The 21934-nt window shown below is 40.0% G+C and overlaps 1 protein-coding gene across 6 annotated transcripts in view; it reads left to right on the top strand.

Annotated features, from left to right (window-relative positions):
- Positions 1-17014, top strand: part of IFT80 (intraflagellar transport 80) — a 118703-nt gene extending 101689 nt beyond the window's left edge. For all 6 annotated transcript variants that reach the window (XM_061637202.1, XM_061637199.1, XM_061637198.1 and 3 more), the window contains 6 exons: positions 70-217; positions 1313-1484; positions 5991-6080; positions 6180-6352; positions 7263-7386; positions 15637-17014. In XM_061637202.1, the coding sequence (XP_061493186.1) occupies positions 70-217; positions 1313-1484; positions 5991-6080; positions 6180-6352; positions 7263-7386; positions 15637-15750 (821 nt within the window). In that variant the 3' untranslated portion in view covers positions 15751-17014. The remainder of the gene's footprint in view (positions 1-69; positions 218-1312; positions 1485-5990; positions 6081-6179; positions 6353-7262; positions 7387-15636) is intronic.
- Positions 17015-21934: the final 4920 nt, after the last annotated feature.

Raw genomic sequence — 21934 nt, 5'->3', positions numbered from 1 at the left:
GATACTAATGTTTATGTTGTAATGTAATGTACTTGAGCATTTACTTTATTCGTCTTCCTTTCTGTTAAGGAACAATGGTGCATACTTTGGCATGGAATAACACATGCAACATACTTTGTGGACTTCAAGATACACGCTTCACAGTCTGGTACTATCCTAATGCAGTATATGTAGATAAAGATCTCTTACCAAAAACCCTCTATGAAAAGGATGCAAGGTATTATATACGTTTACATCTCATTTTTAAGTAATATTTGCCCTCAGTCAATAAAATATTGCCCAATAGAACCATTGAGAGTAAGATTCCAGTTTGAAATACATGGGTGCAATTGCAGGATAACATAAATGTGGGTGTCCATGCTTTAATTTGGTTTAGGGGCTACATTTGAGCTACTAAGTGTGCAGTCCCAAATTATCAGTCTTCTCTCCAGCTGAAACATCTATGTGTTCCAGGTGTTCTTCTGGTTATTTCATTTCAGCTTGGGGGCAGTAAGACTAGCTGCTGTCTCCCAGTACCTTCTGTGGCTCCAGGGAAAGGTTTCAGTAAATATTTCCTCAAAAATCCACAATGGAGAACTGAATCAAACTAGTCCCAACTACTCATGGAACTTTATGGAGAGACTTCATGGGCTCAAACATGTAAAAAATACATATTTTGAACTTATAAACTTTAACCTGTTACAGGAGAGAGAAAAGGAAAAGTATTCTTATTTGTCATGTATCAAAAATTCACATTTTATATCACACCATAGATGTTTATATTTGCTTTTGTTGATAATATTAGAAAAGAAACAAATCCACAGTGCACAAGAGGCTATTTGTTCTTCCTGCTCAGTTCCCTGGGATCCTTTGGAATGTGTGGGATGTACATTTAATAAATAAATAAATAACGTTGTACTGGCTCAGCATCTCCTGCATTGAATCCCCCCAAACATGCCCCCATTTCACTGAATGCCAGGGTTGCACACCCACCATCCCTTTCATTCTGGAGACGTGCAAAGAGCTTCTTTCTTTGAGCAAGTTTGGCAGTGGCTGATGTTTGTGCCTTTTCCCTGTTGATTAGAGCAACTGATGCAAGAGGCATTCCCACACCATTTTGTAGCCCTGTCTCTTTTCTTGCTTTTTTTAGATGTGGCAGCCATTTTTTGTTATGCCACACCATCATGACAGCCATTTTGTGAGAGGCACACATAGCATTTTCTCAAAATTCTAAATTTGTCCACTTGCCCAGGAAGGTTGACAGTTTCTGCTTTAGATGGAACTATTAAACACACAAATTTCAACAGTCAAATAACGATTTTTTTCTCAACAGTGAATTTAGTAAAAATCCCCAGATTGTGAGTTTTGTTGGAAGTCAAGTAACAATCAGGAGAGCTGATGGCTCACTTATTCATATCAATATTTCACACTATCCAGCCATACTTCATGAATATGTGAACAATTCAAAATGGGAAGATGCCATCAGACTGTGTCGCTTTGTTAAGGTAATTATAAAATTCAGCAGCAGAATACATTTTTGTGATTTTTATATACACAGTAGGATGGACTTTGCCAGGCTTTTTATGTGTCTCCTGCCATCACTTCTGCAAACAATCCTCTCTATGCGCCATCATGAACTGTTTTTGAAACTCCTCTCGCTTTTAAACACTGGCTTATGGTGTACTGAAAGGGGCCTGTTGTTTAGAAAGAGTTCCACACTTTTCTCTGCTTCAGAGCCAGTGATAATTCTAAAATTGGGATAATTCTAAAATTGTTTAAATTCTGGTAAATTCATAGGGTGGTTTTCAACTAACATGTCCCATCAGCACAAGGATTTCTCCTTCTGCAATAGGACTTTCTCCCTCTGCTTCCCCCTGATATGTCCTGTGCCCTCCCCAAATCTGCTCCAGAGGGTTTGGGGAACCCATAGAGCAGATTTAGGGGGCATGTGGGGGGGAGGAGAGGGGAGTAACATTCTATTGAGCAAGCAGAAATCCTTGCCGTAAAGGGATGTTCATGTAGTGCTACATTGGATACATGAAACAACTTGGCATACCTGGGTTTCAATCCCACACAAGTAGGGAATCTCCCAGTACAACTCTTCTTGTCTTTAACGATCCAAAATCATCAGATCCTAACACTTCACCTCTATTCTCTCCGGATACTCCTGCCTGGTCTCCTGTTGATATTAACACCATCGAGGAACTAATATCTCAGCTAAAAACAGGTAAGGCTCCTGGACCAGATGGAGTCCCCTCGGAGCTGTTGCTATGTAATATCAGCTGGTGGGCCCCCTTGCTGGCTGCCCTCTTCACCTTAATCAACAACTTGGGAATTATACCTACAATCTGGCTGAAAGCCTATATTGTTCCTATTTACAAGAATGGCTCTAAGAACGACCTGAGCAACTACCGTCCAATCAGTTTACTGTCTATTGTTGGAAAAGTGTATACCAGTTATTTAAGGTTGAAGCTAAATCTGTGGATAAACGATAACATCCTGGGGGAAGAACAGATAGGCTTCAAATCGGGAAGCTCCACCCTCGATCACTGCCTGGTACTGGCTCATTTAGCGCAAAAATACTCCAAATCACGAGGCGGCAAACTTTTCACAGCCTTTATAGACTTGAAATCAGCCTTCGATTCCATCCTTCGTGATCGTCTTTGGAGCAAGCTAGACTCGCTGCTCATAGAGAAGAGACTTTTGTTCCTGATCCATGCATTGTATTGTAATACTTCCACTCTTCACAAGGTGTCAGACGGGTGTGTTCTTGCCCCCTCCTTATTCAACTTATACTTGGCTGACCTCCCTCCTGCCATGAGAATGTTACAATCCCATCCACCCAAGCTTGGGTCTACCAAAGTATCCATCTTGCTGTACACAGATGATGTGGTTTTAATCTCCCAAACCCAGCTGGGCCTCAAAAGACTATTAAATGGTTTTGCAGAATACTGCGAAGCCAACCACCTCATAATTAACCATTCTAAATCCAATGTAATAGTTTTCTCCAGGAGGAAGGCCAGATTCTCCTGGTCTATGGGCTCAGTCCGAATTGAACAAGTCAACTCTTATAAGTACTTGGGGATTTGGTTTCAAGAAACAGCCACTTGGAGAACCCAAGCTAAATATGTTAAGGCTAAGGCTGAGAAAAATCTGGGTGCACTGACCCGATTCTTTTTCACTAAGGGCGGGAAATTCGTTGCATCTGCAACACGTGTTTTAAAAACTAAAATAGTCCCGATGATACTCTATGGGGCCCCAATTTGGTACCCCTTCTTCAAAGGCTCATTGGGAGGAATCTATGCCACCTTTCTTAGATCTATTTTTGGTGCCCCTAGATGTGTCGGTGGAGCCACCCTTACTTTGGAGGCTGGCCTTAACTCCATAAATTGTCTAGCTTGGACAAATGTCATCCAATTCTGGCTACGGTGCTGTCTTATGCCCTCTCAAGATTCATTCACCTATCAGATGATGAGAGACCCTATTAAGTCATCCTGGACCAAGATTGTTCAAGATAAAGTTACATCGGTGGGTCTCTCATCCGCTGAGTTGCTTTCTATGGAGCTTGGTAGGGCCAAGGCGATTGTCAAACAGCGGCTAGTTGATATATACAATCAAGAGCTCCTGACAGCTGCTTCAGGCCCTTGTTCACCCTGTTCATTGGGACTCCCAGGACCCCTGCAAAGATGGGATGAGTTATCTAAGCTGGCTGGCTGTACCCAGGTACAGAAGGGCATTTTCCTTGGCCCGATTCAATGCCCTACCTTCTAATCTTCTGCAGGGCAGATATGAAAAAATCCCAAGAAATCTCAGATACTGCCCATGCGACAAGACTGAAGTCAAGTCTGTCTCGCATGTCCTATTTAACTTTAGGTAGCTAGAAAAGATCTTTTAAACCCCATCCTGAAATCCTTCCTGGGTCGTTCCCTGGAGGCTCTTTTGTTTGCCCTCTTAGAGGGCGCTGAAAAAGCAATCACGGTCCAAGTCTCTAAATTCTTGTACCTAGTTATAATTAACAGACCATGTATGGTTGTCCGCAAAATTAAAGTAATTAATTAAAGTAACAAAAGAGCCAGAATATTCTAGTAAGCCCCAGTTCGGAGCCTATAAAGGTTTTGGTTATTGCACTAAAAGGCTACACCCTTCTCTGGTCACTTGCTCTTTTGTATAGTCCTGATTAAGATACTTGTTTTAATTATATTTACATAACTATGATTATGATTTTGTTTGTATGTACGTTTTAATGTTTTGTCCCAACCTTTGCTTGTAACGGCCTTTGGACTAACTAATAAAATATTATCATAACTCTTCTTGTTGTTGTAGGGTGTGGTTTCATTGCCTCTGCTTGACTGAGCTTCAACCCCTCTTATTGTCCTTTGGGGACTCTTGTCTTTCTTCCTCTGCAGGCTGTCTTCCAGTCTCATCTTCAAGTGCCTGAAAGGGGTTCCATAGTTCCACCGGTGCAGTGTCTTCTAGCATTTTTATTCCTGTCACCCTTTTCCATGGTGTTTCCTCCACTTCGTTTTTCCTCTCAACATGCTCTTCTTCAGCTTCAACTTGGAGTTGTTCTTCTACCTCCTGTATTTTACTTTGTTGTTGTTGTTCCGATGTTCTGTCTAAGAACTCTTTGTCTTCTCTTATTATTTTTGAGTGTGGCCACTCTCCACTCCAGGCCTCTAATTTTTTGTCCAGTGCTGCAACCAGCTTGCACTTGTTGCATGTGTACACCGTGTTGTTCTCAGGCAAGAAAGGAAACATTGCACACATCTTGCAGGTCACCACCGCTGGAGTGTCATTTCTGTCCATAGTCTCTATATTTTTTTTGTTTCTGTATTTCTACTTCTATTGGAATTAGGGTTGCCAGGTTCATGGCCTGAGACTGATCCTGTATCTTTAGAAGAAGAGAAAGTCAGCCAAGTGCAGGTGTTCTTGCAACACTGTAATGGGAAAAAGCACAAGGTGGAATTCTCCCTTCCCCCTGCACACCTTTTAAAGATACAGAAGACCTCTTGGTTGCCAGGCCCAGCCTCCAAGAGGTCTTCTGTATCTTTAAAAGTTGTGGAGGGGGGAGGGAGAATTCCACCTTGTGGTTTTTCCCATTACAGTGTTGCAAGAACACCTGTACTTGGCTGACTTTCTCTTCTGATACAGGATCAGTCTCAAGCCATGAACCTGGCAACCCTTATTGGAATGGCCTGTGCTTTGTGCTGTCCTCCTTGAAAGTTAACAGGAGAGTCCCACTGGTATATAAATTTACCCATGGATAGACCTGGTGATTTACACATTAGGACACTGTCACACACTGTCACCCATACAATGTCCCCAAATTTCAGCCAGTTATTATTTCCCATTTTTCTTTTGGAAACAAGAAACCACTGGGGTCCAAATATGCCCCAGCAAAAAGCCCTGGGGGAAATTGTGTTGTTTACTCAATATGCATGGGGAAAGGGCCAGATCAAAACAATTCTGCCTCCTCTGAATAAGTATTTTTTGGCTCAAGTGCTTTGGTATTGTGAAGCATATTGTGCTATCAACAGAGACAAAAGTGGTCTCTGGGGGACAAAGTTACCTAATCCTTCCATGGGAAATCTCATTGGGGTACAATGTATCTTAAAGACAGCCAGTGTGATTTTTTTTGCTGGGTCTCATTAAGATAGAAAATAAAATTGTAGAGTGCTCCCCCCAACCCCGCATGAGAAAGATAAGTTCACATTAGCAAATTTGTTAGTTGATGAACAAGTGGTCCTTCAATATTCTCCATATCACAGCTTGCCATCATATAAAAGCATCTCTTTATATCCCAGCCCATGTATTTAATCATAATAGAAATTAATAGTTATGGGAGAGGGCAATTGGAGGACCACAGAAACACTTTAGCAGCTTGAGATGGGCTTTGATTTTTACCATGGAATTCTACTCATCTTTCTTTAGCTGAAAACAAATGCTTGCATTCTATAGGAAGAAAAATTGTTTTAAGCTTAACTGTGTGTGTGTGTGTGTTTCATTTTAAGGATCAAACTTTGTGGGCATGTTTAGCTGCTATGGCGGTAGCCAGTAAAGATATGAATACAGCAGAAGTAGCCTATGCATCAATCGGAGAAGTAAGTAGACTGGGCTTAATTGTTTGGGGTTTTAGTTTTTTATAAGTAACTAACATAAGTGTTCTAACTTTATTGTAACTGTTGCAATTTAAAAAACAGATTGACAAAGTTCAGTATATAAGTTCTATTAAAGATCTTCCATCAAAAGAATCAAGACTGGCTCATATCCTGCTTTTCAGTGGAAATGTACAAGATGCTGAAACACTGCTTCTTCAAGCTGGCCTTATTTACCAAGCTATTCAAGTCAACATTAACCTTTACAACTGGGAAAGGTAACATGTTTCTTATAGATGTAGCATATTTCTAACAGATGCAACAATTACTGTTGTGAGATATTTACAACTGTAAGTCATTTCCATTGTTTTGGTAGGCTCTTTATTGTCTAACATTAGAAATGCTAATGATTAAGTGGAATATAAATGTCTTAAATAGAATAAATATTAACTAAAATTGTTTTAAAGCCTAAATATATGCAAGAAAATGTGTATTTAATCTCTTCCTTCACCTCCAAGGCCAAACATTTTATTTCAGAATGAATGTTAAAATAATATTTAATAGAACCTGGTTTTGAGTCACCATATGTAGAAACTGGGCTGGTTGCTGTTTCATTCTACTTTAACGAAGGACCAAACTGAGCCTCTCTGACCCATATTTATGTATAATATTTATAGTATAATAGCTGGGATCCCAAAAGCTTACTTTAGGTGCGGCCTGGGGCTTCTCCCATTAGAGAACCCTAAGGTCTCCTCTGGGGATCCCTGGAGTCAAAGATTTAAAGGCCAGCAATACTGTCTCACTGCAACCATAGTAGGCCATTAGTTTTGGTTAGACTCTCTCCAACATATATATGAAGCATATCATATATCACTTTCAATTGTTAACAATTGAAAAATAGTTACAGTCATTTTGAGCAAGGTATATTTAGTGAAGATATGTTTCAGTATTTAGCAGCACTGTAAGAACAATAGAAATATGACTGCTTTTCATAACATACTTCATAAAATTTGTCTAGGGACTAGACATCATTGCCAACACTAATGCTAGGTTTCTACTTGCTTTATGTCAGGAAAACTTTCCACCAGTGCAGTCACTGTACAGCATGTATTTTTATAAAACCAAAGCATTTGTAATTAGGCCAGTTTCTGAGTTCAGCCTGATGAGCTCATTATTGTTTTCTTCTAGGGCACTAGAACTTGCAGTGAAACACAAGACACACGTTGACACGGTTCTGGCTTACCGACAAAAGTTCTTGGATGACTTTGGTAAAAAAGAAACGAATCAGCGATTTTTGCAGTATGCAGAAGGGGCAAGTATTTGTGGAAGCTGTGTTATACATTTTCAGAAACTCAGCCTTGTAGTTGTGAAACAATTTGAAACTATAATTTAATGTGCGATTAGTAACACTTTGTACTTTTACTTTATTTTACAGTAGGAGATAAAATCTGCAGTCTATTATCTGTAGTTTTCAGGGCCTTCATTTTGAGGCTTAACTTTTAATGTGTACAGAGCTGGGCCAAAGTACGTCAGGGGATATCCCCTGACAACTTTGACAATCATACTGTGTAAATATTACACAGCTGAGTAATATAGATGGATCATTGTTATTTAATGCAAGATAGAAACATTAAGCTGATTTTTTCTGTTGCTGAAATGTTCAACTTTGTGGTTTCACCAGTACAAACTGGTCCAGTAACAGATGCTGTCTTAACTTATTCTTGGGTTGACATCCTTTGGGACCAGTACAGCAATATCCCCAGTGCTGTTTCGCTTAGCATAGCCTTTGGTAAGGTATAATAAATATTATCTGAAAATCATATGCAGCTTTTGGCAATCTGTATCATAGCCTTCACACTCCTCCTGTATAAGAGAGGAATAGAGGTTTAGAAAAGCAGCATGTGGGACTTAACTTGGCCAGTAATATTTGGCAAGATTTGATTATACTATAACAGATCTCAGTAGCAGCCTTCTGAAACAACATAAAATAGTTGTGGTAAAGTGAGGCCTCAATTGGCTCTAAAGTCACCACTGTTATTTGTGCAATCTTTGATGGAAGTGGAGATATAATACACAACAAGCAGGGCGAATATAAGCTGGAATCCAAACAGCTAATACAAGGGGCTTATGCAAGGACCCAGTTGCCTTTTTGCCTTTTTGTTTTTAACAGCTGAGTTCTTTAACAGATCACAAACTGCTTTTGAAACTCTCATCAGTTTCAAATGCTGTTTCTGTGTAACACAGAGTCTTGTTTGATTAAAAACATGCATAACTCCACCTTGGGTCTAGAGAACCCGTTTCATACTTCTTTGGGCCCTTGCCATTTATTAATTCTAATAATATTAACAAATCTGTATTTTGACTTCCACAAACTGGAATGAATATACAAGAGATGGGCTGTTCTTCCATCTGTTCCATAAACTTTACAACATTCAGTCTGGTATAGTCAATTCTATTGTTCAATGTGAACTACCTTATTACTGCCTTCAGGAAAGGAGTATTATGTCAGAACTGAAAATTAAAAATCTGGTTGGCTAACAACAAAAATGCCAAAAAATAGAAATATGAACTCAAAATTAGGAACCAACACACACAAAATAGGATTCTAGTTTAGACAGAGGGACATCTGTTCAGTGTCATAATTGTCAATGGTTTATTTTGCTTTTAATTTTTAAATGCTTTTTTAAATTTGAAAATTCAAAGTCAATCATATACACACATGATACAATACCATATTCTATATAGAGAGAGTTAGTATTAAGAGATATTTATAAATAGCCCAGATTGATGTTACATTTATAAAAAATGCTCTTCCCAGAGACTCCCATACCACCCTCTCTTAACTAAGAATGGGGTCCGTTGGCCAGTGCTGGTTCAAAAGCATTCCATTAACCTAACAGGATGGCATCAGTTTGAGTTCTTTCTTTATCCACTAGCTGTCGCTTTTACTGATCTGTCTGGTTTTTTCCACTTGGAAAATATATTGATATTTTAAATATTTTATTGCCTTTAAAATATTGATATTTTGAATGAAATACTAATATTTTAAAAAGAAATATTGAAAAATTATATCATTCTTAAAATCAATGTTTCAGAGGTGGATTTAAAAAAAAAAAGTCTGTTTTCAAGCTATTGAGAATGTGAATTAATGGAAAATTCAATACCAAATCTGAATTGGGCGGAATTCTAGCACATCCCTAGTCTTAACTAATTAAAACAACATAAATCTATAACTCATAATTGGCAGCATCCTATATTTTCTGCTGCAGTCAGTAAAGTTTTGTTAGCTTATCAAAAGTTTATTGTGTCTTCTAGCAACAGCTAGCAAATAAGAAACTAATTCTTTATGCTCAGATCTAGCTAATCCATTCACATAACTTAATGCCGGATGTAATGGAGTATCCATTATCGTTTTTGTTTGGTTTCTTATTTTCTTCCAGTATTTCTTTGAAACCTCACATTTCCACAATGGCGAGGGATTTCCTTTCTCTGAGACCTCCAGCACCTATTGTGACAGTTTTTATCAATTTTATTTGTCCTCACCAGGGTGCTCATAATTTTCTAGCAGGTTTCTCTTAACCCCATTTTTTAAAGAAAAACTATGAGCAATTTTCCATACGTTTTCCCAAATTGATAATGGGATATTTTAGCCAATATTTTTGGTCCATTTCACCATGTATTTCTTTATTTGTCTGAGTTCAGTATCATATTTTATAAGAAGTTGGTTATTTTTTTGCTAATCTATGCTTATTGGTCTTCAGCGTTAGTTTTTCAAATTCCTTAATTTCTCTAACTTGCTTCTGCTGTCTAAGGTGTTCCTGCAAGCATGATCTTATCTGGACATATTGAAACTATAAAGAATTTCTTCTTTGACATAATTTCTAAATATTTTATTTATTTATTCATTATTTGATTTATATCCCGCCCTTCCTCCCAGCAGGAGCCCAGGGCAGCGAACAAAAGCACTAAAAACACTTTAAAACATCATAAAAACAGACTTTAAAATACATTAAAACAAAATATCTTTAAAAACATTTTTTTTAAAAGCTTTCAAGAAATCTTAAAAAAAAAAGGTTAAAAAAAGATTTTGAAAAATGGTTTACAAACATATTAAAAAGCAATTCCAACACAGACGCAGACTGGGATAAGATCTCAACTTAAAAGGCTTGTTGAAAGAGGAAGGTCTCCATTGCGTAGGGGGATGGACATGATGGCCTTATAGGCCCCTTCCAACTCTACAATTCTATGGTTCTATGATAGGCGCCGAAAATATAACAGAGATGTTGCCTGTCTAATATTTAAGTGTAGGGAATTCCACAGGGTAGGTGCTGCCACATTAAAGGTCCATTTCCTATGTTGTGCAGAATGGACTTCCTGATAAGATGGCAGTGATCAACTGGGTATATAAGGGGTAAGACGGTCTTTGAGGTATCCTGGTCCCAAGCTGTATAGGGCTTTGTACACCAAGACTAGAACCTTGAACCTGGCCCAGTAGCAAATGTGCAGCCAGTGCAATTCTTTCAGCAGCGGAGTGGCATGTCGACGATACCCTCCCCAGTGAGCAGTCTTGCTGCTGCATTTTGCACCAGCTGCAGCTTCCGGACCAACCTCAAGGGCAGCCCCACATAGAGCACATTACAGTAATCGAGCCTAGAGATTACCAGTGTGTGGACAACAGTGGTCAGGCTATCTTAGTCCAGAAACGGCCACAGCTGTCTTACCTGCCGAAGCTGGTAAAAGGCACTCCTAGCCACTAAGGTCACCTGGGCCTCTGGCGACAAAGATGGATCCAGGAGCACCCCAAGACTACGGACCTGCTCTTTCAGAGCGAGTATAACCTCATCCAAAGCAGGCAACTGACCAATTATCTGAACTCGGGAACCACCAACTCACAGCACCTCCATCTTGCTAGGATTCAGAGTCAGTTTATTGGCCCTCATCCAGTCCACCACCGAGTCCAGGCAGCGGTCAAGGGCTTGCACAGCCTCTCCCGGTTCAGATGTTACAGAGAAATAGAGCTGGGTATCATCAGCCTACTGCTGACACCTTACTCCAAATCTCCTGATGACCGCTCCCAAGGGCTTCATATAGATGTTAAACAGCATGGGGACAAGATGGTACCCTGCAGCACCCCACAGCACCATTGCCTGGGGGCCGAAAGACAATCACCCAGTGCTATTATCTGAAAATGACCTTGGAGATACAATCGGAACCACTGTAAAACAGTGCCTCCAATACCCATCTCACCAAGTTGGCCCAGAAAGATACCATGGTCAATGGTATCAAAAGTCGCTGAGAGATCAAGTAAGAATAACAAGGTCGCTCTCTCCCTGTCCTTCTCCCAATGAAAGTCATCCATCAGGGCGACCAAGGCCGATTCAGTCCCATAACTAGTCCTGAACCCAGACTGGGATGGGTCGAGATAATCTGTTCCATCCAAGAGTACTTGCAATTGCTGCGCCACAACCCTCTCAATCACCTTCCCTAAGAAGGGGGTATTTGCAAACGGTCAGTAGTTGTCACAAACCAGTGGGTCCAGGGTGGGCTTTTTCAGGAGTGGTTGGATCACCGCCTCTTTCAAGGCGGGTAGAACCACTCCCTCCCGCAGTGATGCGTCGACCACACCCTGGATCCACTTGGTCAACCCCCCTCAGAAAGCTTTAATAAGCCAGGAAGGACAAGAGTCCAGAGGACACATTGCTGGCCGCATCATCACAAGCACCTTGTCTACGCCATCAGGCCACATCAACTGAAACCGTTCCCAAGAAGTTGCAGCAGATGTTGCACTGGACACCTCATTGGGGACTACAGTAGATGTGGAGGGGGCATCAAGACTGCTATGGAGGCAAGCAACTTTACCCTCAAAGCCTTGCAAACAATTCACAGTGGGCCTCCGAAGGGTCTAAAACTCCATTTCCTGGAGTTGGTTTCAACAGACTCCTGACAGTATGGAAAAGCTTCACTGGACAGCTACTTGAGGATGCGATGGTGGCAAAGAAGTGGGCCTTCTTCGCCGCCCTCAGCACCACACAGTAGGCACGATTATGATATTTTACTCATGCCTGATCAGCCTCACAGCATGTCTTTCGCCACTTGAGCTCTAGCTGTCGTCCAGCCTGCTTCATTGCCCTTAGCTCACTGGTGTACCAAGGAGTAAACCAGGCTTCACAATGGTGGAGAGGGCGCTCAGGGGCAACCATGTCAAGAGCCCACAGCACCTCGCTGTTCCACAGCATGACAAGGGCTTCATCAGGGTCACCTGCTCTATCTACTGGGAACTCCCCCAGGGCATTCAGGAATTCTATGGATTCCATTAGTCTCTGGGGTCGGAGCATCTTAATCTAGTTTACTGTCCCCTTGGCCCAACACCAGATGCAGGCCCTCACAGCCCCATGGTGGCCATGTAGTCCTGAGCTGGAACACTAGAGGCAGCCTCACCATGAACATTGAAATCACCCAGCACTTTCGTTCTGAGGTTTTCCAATACCACAGCCATGATGGCCTCCACCAGCTCTGTCAGAGAAGCTGCCGGACAGCAGGGTGGATGGTCCACCAGCAGCAACCCTAGTTCACTGTCTCCTTGGCGTGACACCAGGTGCAGGCCCTCACAGCCAGCTCCAAGACAGAGTGGTTTCCTGGTGACAGAGATAGAAGTTCTGTAGACCACAGCAACCCCTCCCACCATCCCTGCAGCCTATGTTGAATACTGAGTATCCTGGTGGGCAAAGCTGGGTCAGATCAACTTCTCTTTGGTGTGGTAATGCACACCAAATTGGCACCTTCTTCCACAATCAAATCATGGATGAGTGTGGTCTTATTGCGTGCCAATTTGGCATTAAACAGCAACACACACAGGCCAGTGGGCACAGCAGATGAGCAACGAGGAACCCATTCATGAGAGGAATGGCAGCAAGGAACAAGGCGTAGATAGCCTTGCCCTTGTCTTCTATGGTAATTCACCACTTCCCCATGGCTATACTTCCCTCTTCCCTGAGTGGCTGTTCACTCAGCCAGATAGGCGGCCTAAAAATAAAATTTTATTATTATTATTTATTATACCCGTGATCACCAAAATTGGGGTGGCATCACCCATGTCCCTCCTTACTAAGACTCCTCCTAAACACCTGATATGGACCCAACAAGAGCCCACCAACAAGATCTACCTGAGCCAATTATACCAGTAGGCCTCTACAAGAATTAGGAACGGTAAAACCCACTCAATAATTTTCACGCAGGACACATCTACTCCCCCCGTCTCACACCCAGGGAGGGGCAGCCTTCTGCCAGTTACAGACTGTCACTCTGAAGGCATCTGCCAACTTTCTCTTATCATTCAGTTCACTGCACAGGCTCTCACCCTGCACAGGAATTACACATGAGCCACACGCCCTCCCCTCTACCCAGCCTCCTCCAGATTGGTTAGAAAAACGAAAGAAATAGAACAGGATAGTGCTCTCGCCCTTGGGACTCCCCAAGGAGCAACCCCCTTTGGTGTCACCCCTTGAGATATGAGATCATAGTTCCTTGAGTTATTAAATCTTTAATCTCAAACATTATTATTTCCCATGGTTGAAAACCTGTTGTGATGTTGCCTTTTATTTTTCCTATTATTGACTCAGTCTTTTAATTAGGGATAAGAAATGACATCGTAATTTCTTAATACTACTCTTTAGCCAGTTTTTGCTCTGCTCCTGAAAGAAGTCACTGTGAAATAACTATCTTTGGTGTTGTCTATAATATTCCTTAAGTTGAAGCAGTTGATGGAAGCTACTAAAAGTACTCATGTGTAGCTGCATTTTGACTTATGAGTGACAACTATATTTCACTCATGCTTGCTGGGAAAGGCCAGAGACCTTATCCGTTTGCCTCTTTTGAATATTTTTTCATTGGTGCATGGTTGAGTCACACAGAATAGATGAAATATCTTTTCTAGACTAACTTGTTTAAAGCATTACAGATTTGAAACTGCACTCTTTTTCTTCAAGAAAAATGTCTATGTGTAAGATGGTGACTACCAGGTCTGCCTTATTATTATTAGAACAATGATGCAGACAGACTCTATTAATTAAATTACAGATGATTAGGCATTGCCCAAAGCTCAGATTTCTAAGCCTTTCAGACACAGTGGCTCAGTTTGCACATAATGCTAAGCCAAACCATGGCTTAGCATAAACACATAAGCATACAGGCTACAGTTGGAGTGAGACAAACAATGAACCCTGATTTGGATGACATGCTAAGCCAAACCATGGCTTATCTCACAGCAGTAGCAGAACCAAAGGAGGAGCACAGTGGCCGCCATCTCCTACCTGGGAGCTCATGTATTCATGCTAAGCAATAGTTTGGCTTAACATCATGCAAACCGGGTCTATGTAACATGAAAAATATGCAGCAAGGCAAACTGTACCTTTGGGATACCAGTTTGAAAACAGCACATAGCATTTTATTTTATTCAGTGGGTTTAACTTAGCTTGTAATAAATAACATTCACTTAAAATATTTATTTAACTCTATAAGCATTTATAAACAAGAGGCAGTATATTGCATAATGTACTTGACCTAGGAATATACCGCAATATGAACTGGTAGCGCAGAATCTGGTGATAGTATAGGGTCTGCTGGAGTTATTAAAATGCTTTAAGGTATAAATTCCTAGCTCTTCATTTTCAATGAAAATTATTTACGAATCATGGTCTTCTAAAGGCTCTGAAATGTGCACCGTTTTCTGCTCTTATATGGAGGGTTACTTCACACACACATATGTTCATCATTCCACAAATGCAACATTTCAGTGATTTGCCTGTATGAATGCACCATCGCAGATATAAAACACTAGTCAGAACATTTATATATATTCATATCCCCTCAAATAATTACTTTCAGTGGAGTCAAATCACACATTCAACAGCCAGTCATCAAGTTTAGAGAAAGCAAGTAATGCACATATATGTGTGAATTGGGCCACCATCATAGCTAATTGACTATAAGCTTTAATAGCCTTGTTTCTTTTCCTTTAAAATTCTAAGGCCATTGAAAGAGATATCAAAATCATAAAAAGGTTAAAAAGTCATAACTGAAATGCACTATGCAATTCAAGATACTTCTATATGTTTGGCTGATATATTTAATTATTTCAGAATATTAATACTTTGGGCCAGGTTCTGAAGTGTTCTGCACATGCCAGGGCCTTCTCAGCCCTGCCTTCCAGCAGCAGCCCCCTCCCCCCTGTGCCTCTAAAGTCAAGGGACTTTCCAGAATGACTCCCCATGAGATGCAAGGGGTTGCCAACAGAAGAAAAATTGGCACACCCTCCCCATGTGCATGCAGAAGCATTTGGTGCACCCACATGGGCTTGTCTGGATCCCTGCCATGGTACCAAGATTTAGTTTCTTAATCTTGCTAACACATTGCAGAAAGCTTTCCAGCCACAGAAGGCCAAAAAGCAGAAAGTTATGAAGAAATCTGTAGCAGATGTAACATATAAAGTAAAGACTTGCCAGGTTAATTTATATGCCTCTACCATAATTATGATTAATGGGTCCTTTCTCCCCTCCCCCCGCAGCTTGAAGTCAACTGGGATAAAATCAAAGCCAAAATAGAGTTGGAAATTGCGAAAGAGAGAGAACGAGCTGCAGCTACTCCAACTGTCAGAGCAAGTGTAACCATACAACGTTAAGTGCCATGCTGATTATATTAAGTAGTAGTTTTATCACTCTGCTACTTCAGCATACTGGTACGCCTTTATGTATTTGGGGATGGACAGTAATGCCTTACTTCCAAGTCCTGAATCTTGCATAGTTCTTGTTTATTGCTAATGGAAATGAATTTGCATATATGTCATTCTATGTTATGAACAGCAACCGTATTCTGGTTGTTATGAACAGCAACCGTATTCTGGTTCTAATGGTCTTATGAAAAGTTTGAGGTGAGTGTGGCAGCTATGACCAGGATCAGCTTCTCAAGGGAAAATTTTCTGTCTTGGTAGCACAGTTGAGACAACAGAATCTATCACATAAATAAATGGTCTACTATTAAGATTACCAACAGACAAGCATAGTATTTCTTTTAAAAGAAGATCACTTATCTTAAAATGTTTATGCCTAACATAAGGAAGCTGTTTTGCATACAAGTATATTGGTCTGAAGTATAATCAGTCTCAGAACTGACAAAGCATTATACCATGAGGACACACTGCAGTCCTGAAATTGCTTAATAAGGAATATTTCCAAGGAATTTCATAGAACTTCTGGTTTATTTTTCTTTTGTAAATGATTTTGAAATCCCATGATTAACTTTAGCAGAAGAAACATAATGAACCCTGCCAGTTATCCAGCTAGCATGAAACAAAAATTATTGTTATAGGCAGCAGCATACAAAATAAGTGATGTAATTGGTAATTCTTGATTGGATTCTGTTAACACAGAAGTATACAAGACTTAAACTCTGTACAAATGAATATTTGCATACCCAACCACCAAAACAGAGATACTTTTTAAAACGTGCTTTTCTCTGAGTTCAACATAGCAATGAAATCCATCTGAGAATCCATTATATAGTACATCATTTTAAATGACAATAAGAGTTTCTGGAAATATTTAATGTTTGGTGATAAGGCCTTTTTATTTATTTTTTTAAAGGGTCACATATCCCAGTGCTTTAAAAGTATCTTGTGATGGTAAGCTGTCCCATTTGCTTTTTCATGTATGGTATTTATCCAGTGTACCAGGAATTTAAAAAGACTTCAAACCATATTTATTGGTGTAGCATTAGTTGACTAAAGTATCCCCACTGCAAGTGATTTCAAGAATATAGCATTAATGTCCTGGTTATTGAATAGGCAAAAATATTTTGTGGTGATAAAAGTAGTAAAATGGTTTTGTACAATATATCTTTACTTGGAATCATAAATAATTTTGTGACTGGTGTAAATGTAATGTAAATGTTATGCCTTTCATAATAAATTGATTAAATACTATATGTTTCAGTTTGTTAATGAACTTGCTAAATGAAACCATTCTCTTTAAGCATTTGTAAGACTGAAATATTACAAGCCCACCACAGGCTTTGTTCCTTTTAGCCAGGAAAGCAGCTTTAAATATAATATCAGATGTACGTAAGAAGCATAGATAGCTAATGTCCAAAGTGGGATCATGGAGCTCATGAGTAAGATATACAAGTTCCACCTTGGATCTTGGGACAGAAGTGAGGAATTCTGAAGCACTAGTATCTTTGGTTCTATAGTTTTCTTCTTGTTTATTGTTATAAACAAGAATTGGACCCTGAATTGAGCTCTAATAAATTACATTATATTGTCATCCATTTTGTATATATTGTAACTAATTTGTATAAACATAATACAAATATAAAACTGAACAGAAAAAATCTACACATAGTGGGCTTCATATTCATGTATAAAATATTAAAATTCAATTAAAAGATATTGGCAGGATGTCCTTTATAGTTGATACTAACAGCACAATCTAAATAGCTATAAAATAATTAATATGTAGTACAGCTAGCTTTCACAGATAATCCCTCTTCAAGCCAGGATTCCTGTTCCTGTGGATGGAGCTATACACACACACAATTGCAGGGGTAGCCATGCATTCATGAGAACATCTTCACACATTCATACTGAAAATCTGAAGAGGGCTATAGTGTTAGTGACTATCCAGGCAAACAATGTCGCATCGTGAAGCACTGAGCTGCTGGAAGAGTGTTTACACAATAGACAGACTCAAGGCTTCTCAGCCTTGAATGTGTCATTTCTGAATATTGTTAATGAAATATAGAAGACAGGAGAGACTCTAAACCAAATGTACCTTTTGAATCCCACCCACAGTTCCAAATTGATCAATGAAGCTAATGTATTTATTTACTGAGCAACAGCATCAACTCCATTTGTTTCAGAGAAGTCATTATTTACATGACGAGGTTGACCAAAAGATGAAAGTAAATTTAATGTTTTTGTCAGGATAGATGGTAATACAAAATTGATACACTTCAACGTAGTAGCCCGGGCTGTGGAGTCGGAGTCATGGAGTCGGAAGCAATTTTGGGTGGAGTCGGAGTCAGTAGAAATGTACCGACTCTGGCTTCAAAATAAATTTTGATTGACAAATTTTTTAAAATATAAATTCAAAATGTCAAAGAAGCTTCCCATGAAGTCAGCTGTAGCTGAGCATTTCACCATAACTCAAGATGGAAAACATTTTGTGTGTCAGTGTATGATACAGGACCCAGATGAAGACAAATGCTGTGATGCCAAGATCAGTGCATATTCAGGCAGCAATAAAAACGCTCTTATGAGAGCTTCCAATTTAAAAAGACATTTACAGCCCTTTCCAGGGCTGTGGAGTTGGAAGCAATTTTGGGTGGAGTCGGAGTCAGACAGTAGAAAAATAGGGGAGTCGGAGTCGAAGGTTTGGCATACCGACTCCACAGTCCTGGTAGCAGCAGTGCTATATAATTTGCATCATCTATTGAAAATATTTTATAGGTTTCTTTGAAAATGTGAGACTTTTAGTTCAAGTTGCACTGCAAAGGATAATCCCAGCTGATCAAAGCAGGGTTTAGAGACATCACTGATCAATTGATCCACACAGACTTCAAGCTCTGTTTTTGACAAGGATTGGCTAGCCAATCCCAGTTGGGCTTAAAGTCAGCTGATTGGCACTGTCTTCAACCCCCACCCCACCCCCTACTTTCAGCAGGGGTCAGCTCCACTTGGGAGCTCCTGAGTAGAACTAACACAGCAAAGCTTGCATTTGGGACCAAATTTAAAAGGCACTGAATACAAGCCTTACTTGTGAAGGAACATTTGGGAGAACATTTTAAGGCTCATGATCGTTCCTTTGCAGCTGTGACTGTGCCTGCCTCATATCTGATGTCATATACGGCATCAGGTATGGGGCAGGTGGGCATGGCTTGGAAAAAACAGCCTCATGGGCCAAAAAAGGCATATGGACTGGAGGTTCCCAACCACTGATTTAAAAGATCCATACTACTTTATAGTGCATCTGATACTTAATTTATAATATGCAGAACCATCCACGTTTTACACTTTAGTGTGCATCAGGAGGGACCATAACTCAACTGAGTGCATGCTTTGTATACAGAAGATCTCAGATTCAACCCCTCGCACCTCCAATGAAATGTATCACTAGTAAGTGATGTGAAAGGTCTCCGCGTGACCTTGGAGAACTGCGGCCAGTTTCCTTTACACCTATGTATCAACAAAGAGAATGCAATTTGGATTCTTGCAAGTTTCAGTATTTAGGTTTTGTTTTTAAATAAGACACCTCTGACAGTCCACAGACAACAGGACAGAGTGGAGAAAAGATGAAACAGCCTCCTGGAGGAGACAAGCAAGTGGAACAGCTGTACTATTTGATGTTCTATTGACATTAATGGGCTTCTATTCCCCAAAAGAGCAAATGAATGGGTCAAGATTCATGTGCCAATGTAGACAGAGCTGATTGCTTAACCATGGTTATATAAATCAGGAGCAGCACGTTAGATCACATGCTTTCTTCTCACATTGTTTTTGGAGTGCAGACTTATGCTGGCTCTTTGTTCTTATGTGCTTTCAAGTCGATTACAACTTATGGCAACCCTATGAATACGATTATGACTTATGGCAACCCTATGAATCAGTGACCTCCAAGAACATCTGTGAACCACCGTTCAGATCTAAGTATGCTGGCCCTAACCATGGTTAATTCTTATGTCAGCACTGATGTTAACTATAGTTTGGGCTAGTAAGGGTTCGCTTCTAGCATCTAAAACCAACTTTAAAACATTGTTTCAGATTCTGAATCAAACAGAAATCCTGGTTATCTCCAACCATGGTTAACATAAAAGCTGTTATAACAATTATCTGGAGTTAATCTCAGCCAGGGACATTTGCACTCCAAAAAAGAGAGGTTCTAAGATAGAACAAACCATCTCCAAGTTGTTGACCATGGTTAATTTATCTAGTGTTACATCTGTACTGGCACCATGAGAATTCTCACTGCAGCTGTGCTAGCAAATAGTATGTGTAAGAATAAATTTATCAAACAGGCTGTGTCAAATGCTGAGTTTTAACATCATTTTTTATTTCATCCAATTGTTGCACAAGTCAAATTGTGTATGTTGGGCTAATGACAGAACCCCTAGCTAACATACCAGTACTTTTAGAAAAGTTATTTCCACAAAGGGCTAAACAACGCTCAAAGGACACATCTCCCCAGGTTTTGGATATTCAGGGCTTGTACTTGTGCATTTATTACATTGTATGTGCTTGGGCTGCACTAAGTAGTAGTTGATGCTATTGCAGTCTTTTTAACCACAGCTAAAATGCACAACCTTGCAATACAATTTCTTCTGAACTTTTCTTCAGTGATATTCCTGAAGAAAATAAATTGTAAATTGCTTGTAACTGATAAAGAGGAGCCATACAGTGGTTAAAGATAAGCAATAAAATTGCAGTGTTTGCATTTTTAAAAAATCCAAAAGAAGCAAAATCTGAACCGAAAACGTATGTCCCACTGTCAAGAGCATCAAGGATATGCCAAGCCATTACACACCCCAGTAAGGTTTTTAAAGTACTAAAACACTCCAGGCCCGTTTTCAAATGGGACTCATGCCAACTTAAAATGCTTTTTCAAAGCATAAGACAAATCTGAAAAGTAATAGGATCCTGGCATATTTGCTTTGGCTTCTCTCACAGAAATGTTAAATGATTCCCATAATATAATTTGCAGTATTGGAGTAATTTAGGCTTTGTATTAAATATAAATGAGAAATGTACCGTTTTTATCAAAATTTGAGAAAACTGGAACAATGCTCTTCCCTTTCTCTTACATGAGGATTTTGTGGGCAAATAAAGTGCACTAGGATTTTCATATTCAAATGCTCAAAAGGTAACAAAGAGTGCCCTACCGGATCAGACCAAAGGCCAATCCAGTTGTGCACTCTGTTTCCAACAGTAACCAGCCACATGCTCCTTGGAAGCATTTTAAAGCCACTCATGCTAATGGACATCACCACATGTTGTACACCAGTGATTAGGGCTGCAATCCTGTGCACAATTTCTATTGAACTCAGTGGAACCTCTGAATAAATATACATAGGATTGGGTTGTAAGTTGTAGTATGAAGAACTGAGACACAGGTTGTATCCAACTACGTTATACTCAGAGCAGGTCCAATAAAATGAATGGACCGAAGTTCATCATGTCAGTTCATTTTAATGGGTCTCCTCTGAGTATGATAGATGGATACAACCCCAAGTGTTGGCATAGTGGCTATTTCCATATGTCTTATTATAAATATAGTTAAATCATCTATACTGACAATTTGTCCAAACTCCATTTAATTGGTTAGACCACAACATTATGACGTTTGGTGGACACATTATTTTCCCTGTATAACTGAAAAACAAAGGTGAAGTTGAAAATCTATTTGTGTGGATTTGTAGCATGCCTTGAATGGTTGCCATAGGGCAGGGGGCTTTAAAGCATCTTGCAAGACTGCTAAATGGGAGGTTTTTCTCACAGTTTTAGAAGAAGATCTCATGCAAATTTTCATGGATTCCCCTGATAAAATGATGAGGGAAAACATATCTTTTAGGATATTCTGATCCACATCTCATCCTGATTCAGGGAGGGGTGTGCATCAGAACCCCCCACTGAAAGACCCCCATCGCTATGTGAAGGGGTGTATGGGAAAGAGGAATGGCAGCCTCTCCTTTCCCCTCCCCACTCCTGACTGCATGTTTAATCAGAGTGGGGGAAAGAAGAATGGCAGCCATGTGGAGATGCTCCCCCCCCGACCAAGAACAGGGTTTTTTGATCCTGGGGGAAGGCTCTTGAAAAG

The sequence above is a fragment of the Rhineura floridana genome, chromosome 7 (genome assembly GCF_030035675.1).
Source record: "Rhineura floridana isolate rRhiFlo1 chromosome 7, rRhiFlo1.hap2, whole genome shotgun sequence".
In the NCBI taxonomy this organism is placed as follows: Eukaryota; Metazoa; Chordata; class Lepidosauria; order Squamata; family Rhineuridae; genus Rhineura; species Rhineura floridana.
The sequence above is the reverse complement of the archived record's forward strand: the minus strand, read 5'-3'. Positions and strand labels throughout refer to the sequence as shown.